General features: G+C 34.8%; 1 protein-coding gene across 1 annotated transcript; it reads right to left on the bottom strand.

Moving 5' to 3' along the window:
• Window positions 1-1,578: 1,578 nt before the first annotated feature.
• LOC127119162 (AP2/ERF and B3 domain-containing transcription factor RAV1) lies at window positions 1,579-3,402 on the bottom strand. Its single transcript, XM_051049345.1, has one exon. It carries the CDS (start codon window positions 2,859-2,861, stop codon window positions 1,776-1,778), a length of 1,086 nt encoding a protein of 361 aa, XP_050905302.1. The 5' UTR covers window positions 2,862-3,402; the 3' UTR covers window positions 1,579-1,775.
• Between the last annotated feature and the right edge of the window lie 2,218 nt (window positions 3,403-5,620).

Below are 5,620 nucleotides of genomic sequence, written 5' to 3'. Positions count from 1 at the left end.
TTACATTTCATATAACATGTTTATGTTTCAAGCCATTTTCACTTTGCTCATTTGAGTCATATCTTGTGATTGTATATAGTGTTTGCTTGCTTTTGTTTTGTTTGTGGTCTTAGGACCTTAAAACACATAATAACAACAAAAACCCTAAAAAAACATTTGGTGGAATGTTGGATTTGATCTGAGCTTTAGACTTAGAATTAGGCAACATTCTTTGTGCTAAAGGACTTGGCCAATGCCAACATTTTGAGACTGAAGTATCTTTAATAGTGACTTTCATTTGATGCAAGGCCTTAAGTTTTCATTGATTGATTTGTTACCCTGTCTTTGTGCTCAATTGCTTATCTTGTTATTTGTCTATGTCTGATATTTTGTTCTGAGTTGATCAAGGAATATTTCATCTGATACATTGGAAGACATTTGAAGACTACTAGCTATTAGAGTGCTTGCTTGAATGTGACTATCTTTATTTGATGCCTTAATCTTGATGATGTCTGGATATTGTTCATTTCTTATTGATTATTGCTTGGTCAAAGTCCAAAGGAAAATTGGTTTCTATATGACATTCTTGTCTCTTGGATTGCATCCCATTGGTCAGATCTTTACAACTCTTAACTTTTAACTTTGTGCTTAGGATAACCTATTCATCTTCTCTCATTTCTTAAATTTCAAAAATTCTCCCTCTTTTCAAAAACTTTCTTTACTTGTGATTTCAAACTTAGACATGTTTTAATGTTTAGAAACTTTGGCCTTATGCCATTGAATTTTAAAACATTTTCTTAAATCAGACTTGTAAATAAATTTAACCAAATTGACCTTAAATTTCAAAAGAAAAAAAGAACTCACAACCTCATATAAACTCTTAAAAAACGAAATTAATATCCATAACAGACACTTCAACAATTCATTTTAAATTCTTCTTAATTTAGAACAAAAAGTCAACATTTTAATATTTTTTAACAAATTATCTCATTCAAGACAAAGGCTTTATTTTATTATTTATTAATTCATCATAATAAACATTCAATTTCATTTACTATGCTAAGAAGTCACATTTAAATGCGCAGATATCATGCGATGATGATCCAAAAATACTTGTCTCATGATGGTCCGTCTAGAGTGGCCTTTAACTTCGTTGAATCCTCGTAATTTTATGTAATCTTAACATCGATTAAGGCCATTGACGGACTAAATTATATTTCCCAAGATGTTCAATTAGTTATAAAATTCGTCTATCTCAATTTAAAAAATGAATATAAAATTGTTATTTTCTTTTATACAATCTTAAAATTAGTATATTTAAAAAAAAAAAACAATACAAAGCTAAATGTAGAGTTGGTGTTAAAAAAGGACGTACCGGTCAGGTTTTATCGAGATTAATAGAACGATGTGGCTATGTACAGTGAACACAATGCCCACCTGCCAACAAGGCTTTATATTTATTGGACAAATGTTTTATTATCAACTTCTGTTCACAGTTTTAGGCCATGCCTCCCTTTGGGTCCCCTCTTCATTTCCTCTCTATTTTATCGAAGTAGAAGAAATGGATTTTACAACATTATATATCTATGCATGAAAAAATACAATTAAAACAGTTATCCTTCTCCCTTAAAAACATTTTTTCTGGTACAGTTTTGTTACACTTTCACCTTCTTCCTTTTCTCTTCTTCTAATTAAGTAATATACAACTAATTCACCCATTGCAACTTCGCGTTTTGGAGATTCATTTCTTTCATCGCTTACAAAAAGTTAAAAAAAGAAAAAGTTAACCTATAATGTTACAAAGCTCCAATAATTTTAGGTTTCTTGCAAGAGTCAAAAGTAAACATTTCCATCTCTCTCCTCTTTCCATTGCAGAAACCATTACTGTTATCATTGGATCCAGGGTGTTTGAAAATATTAACCCCAAAAAGCCGAACCATCTGAACCGGCTCAACAACCGGTCCAACCTCATTAACATTGTTTCTTGCTTTCCAGTCAATAAAGAGCTGCTTATCCGGTCCATTAGACCGTTGAAAACAAACCGTATCACCGGCTTTCAGATTCTTCTCTTTAACAAACCGGCTCCAACCTTTAGTGAGAACATAGCTTTGGCTACTGTTCCAATATGAGTATCGAAACCGCCACACTTTCCCTTCAATATCTTCGAAATTCAAAAGTACTCCCTTCCCTGCCGACGCACTTCCCACGCCGCAATCCACGACTTTCTGCAATGGAAAATGCTTCTCTGCGTGCTGTTTCGGTATAACTAACCTGTTTAACTTCCCAACGTCGCTAGGCGTAACCACCTTCTCGAACAGAGCCTCACGCGCCTCTTTTTCACACGCGCTGTACGTTCTGCCCGTAAAGTTATCAGTGCCAGAACAACGGATTCGTCTGTTAACGAATCCGCGTTCAGGTTTGCTCTGTTCAAGTTCGTCATTGTATGTGTGCTTTCTTAACATGTCGACAATTTCCGACTTTGAATGCGAGTTGAGAAAGTCAACCTCCATGTCGTCGTTGCCATCGCCGGATAATTGTTTGAAGTTCGTTACGGCGTCCTTTCCACGGAACCGTTGTGCAGCAACGTCGTAAACTTTTGCAGCTTCGTCTTCTTGGTTAAAGGTACCAAGCCACACACGCTGGTGCTTCTCGTAAATCTGTGCTCCCCAACGACCGTTTGGTTGTGGCACCACGCCTTTGTATTTGGAAGAAGGAAGCTTCCGTGACTCGGCTTCTCCAACGGTGCTTCCGTCGGAGTCAACAACTGCGCTGGCGCCACTGCCGACGCGGCATAGGCTGTTTGGAGGCGGCGGTGATGGAAATATTGTTATGGAAAGTGATTCGGTTGTGGTGCTTTCGTCTATGCAACTACCTCCATCCATTGTTTTATATTACTATAAGAAGAGAGTTGTGTATGTGTGTTGGAATAGGTTGTTTGAGGAAGGAATTATATATAGAGAGGGATAGTTAGTTTGATATTATTATTATAATAAGAAGAAATTGAAAAGAAATATGCTTAGTTGAGAGAATTTAAAATAATGAGGTGATAACTAGTTGCTTAATAAGTAATAAGTAATTATGGGAGTGTAGGGTTGGGGATGGTGTGGGTCAACTGAAAATGAGGATGGAAGTAGGAGGATTCATGGGTGTGAAAGGGGGACTATAAGGAATGGAAGGGAAAAGGCTGGGTGTATCTGTTATGTTGCAAGTTCATGACTTTGAATTGTGGGTTTGGGATGTGAAATAGGGCCCACAAATTATCAAGTTGATGATGGAGGTCACATGAGAAGGGTGGGGCGTGGACCTTGATTAAGCGAAGTTCATCCCCCCTGAATTTTGATGTTACTGTCTGCACTACCGCTCTCACCATGCTCTATATCTCTAAAAATTGAACCTTTGTTTTTTTTAACACACAAAAAAATTGAACTTTTTTTAAACATATGTATACATGTTTGATTTGATACTTCTGCTCTAGATCATATTATAATATGCTGATTTTCTTTTATTAGGGGAATCTTGGTAATTAAATACAAATTGGATGGGGTGTGGGGCAAGAGTTTTATTAGAGGCATGGATAGACATTGAAATTGAACACCAGATATATGTTCATTGATCCAACCCAATAAAATCTTAACCCCCTTCATTTGTCTCCACTTGGCTTCATCTAATTCGTTCTTGTCAAGTAGTTCCACTTTGTCTTATTAGCAGGGTTCACATGTATTAATTATTAAGTATCTTCTCTTCAAAGAAATTTATAAAACAAAACAACTACAGTATAAAAAGAAAAGAAGGAAATTGCATCTCATTTGACAATTGGGTATACTCTCTCGTTTTTTTTTGTCGATTTATTGTCCAAAAAAATCAAACTTCTTAGCACAATATTTTCTAATGATGGTTCAAGTTACAGATTGAGACAACCCTTGTAATGCATTATTATTGTTATTATTAACTTTCTCTCCCTCTCTGAGTCTGTATATAACTACTAATTATAACCATTCATTGATCCACCGAAATAGTGTTTGATGCATACTTATTTGAGGTTGGGGACACTGAATATATGAATCATCGTGTATATATATAGATGAGGCTAAGAGACAGTATAAGGACATGTTTCGTGGAACAAGTAAAATAATGGTAGGTGAGAGTAAATAAAATGCATAATATAACATGAGTTCCGTACGGAGGAGTCCTTGGATTTCAGAATAGCTGATAAAACCAGAGCACCCAAGACGGTGGGTGGGTCTGTCTTATCCAAGGTTCTTCATGTGGACCCTAATCAAAAAATTTCCACCCAATTTTTGAATTATAGCAGCAGGTATATATTCATTCTAATTATATGTATATAATGTACCTTGTACGTATCCCAAATTAATATTGTGAAATTATCGTATATAAGACAGGTATATATTTCTAAGTAATATATGATTCTGTTATACGTAATATAAGTTATAATAGTTGAATATACAAGAGTATTAGAAGACACCTATTAATATCAATGTAATACGAATATATATTAGGGTAAATTCTTTGGTACCCACATCTATATTATGTGATTTTTATGAGGTCGGACAGTTAGTTGTGTGCACATTTGAGATTCAATTTATCGGACTCCAAAAGAACAGTCAAAATTAGAGCCGTTATGATGTTCCTGGAACAATCAATGACCCAATTCGTTACAAAATGCTTAAGGATTGAATGGTTACTAAAACCTATTAAAAACCACGCTTTCTCTTCAGTATTTATAGGGGCAAGACTTCTAATATAAATAGATCCTTGAGACCAAACAAATGAGGATCTGGTCGATGAATAACATTAACAGAAGAAGGAAATATGAAAAACCTTGGACCATCAATAACGGTGGCTATTCATCCAGACGATATTTGCGACAACATACCTAACGACGTGGATGTCGCTAGTGCAAACTGATCCTTCTGGCATTTCATCAAAATTACATCGTGGAAAGTTTTTCCAACAACATTGATAGCTTGGTCTTGCTCGATTATTGGTTGCGATAACTTCTATTCAGGTGGTGTAATCTGTAACGCCCCGATTTTTATTAAGTGTTATTATTATTATTTTTGTAATGTTTGATTTATAATTATTTGGTAAAATATTTTATTGTGTGTTAATTTATTATTAGAGTTTAATTATGAGAATTGTGGTATAATAGCTATTGGGCCTAGTGGTGTATATAGTAATTAAGGGAGGTGTAACAATTAAGTCCATTAGTTAGTTTTTATTTAATTAAAACAAGGAATAGAAATAGAATAGAAATAGAATAGAAATAAGATAGAAAGAGAAAGAAGAGAAATAGAAAGAAGTAGAGAGAAGGAGGAGAAAAGAGAAGAAAAGAGAGAATAGTTAGGGTTTGGAGGAGGAAGAGGAAATTGGAGAAGAAGGGCATCATCTTGATCAACCCAAGCTTGCTAGAACACTATAGAGTAACTCAATCATCATCTCTAAGGTAAAGGTGTGAGTTATCATTTCCTATAATTATGAAAATGATGGATTTTATGTGGGTAATGGTTGTTAGAGGGTATTGTTGGGTTTTGATGTTGTGGTTGGATTCCTTGCTTTGAAAATGTTGTTTGTGTTCTCGATGTAGTGTTGATTGTTTGTGATTATTGAACATGTATCAATT

The sequence above is a fragment of the Lathyrus oleraceus genome, chromosome 2 (assembly GCF_024323335.1).
Source record: "Lathyrus oleraceus cultivar Zhongwan6 chromosome 2, CAAS_Psat_ZW6_1.0, whole genome shotgun sequence".
Lineage (NCBI taxonomy): Eukaryota > Viridiplantae > Streptophyta > Magnoliopsida > Fabales > Fabaceae > Lathyrus > Lathyrus oleraceus.
Note: the sequence above shows the minus strand (reverse complement) of the source record. Positions and strands in the feature narration are given on the sequence as shown.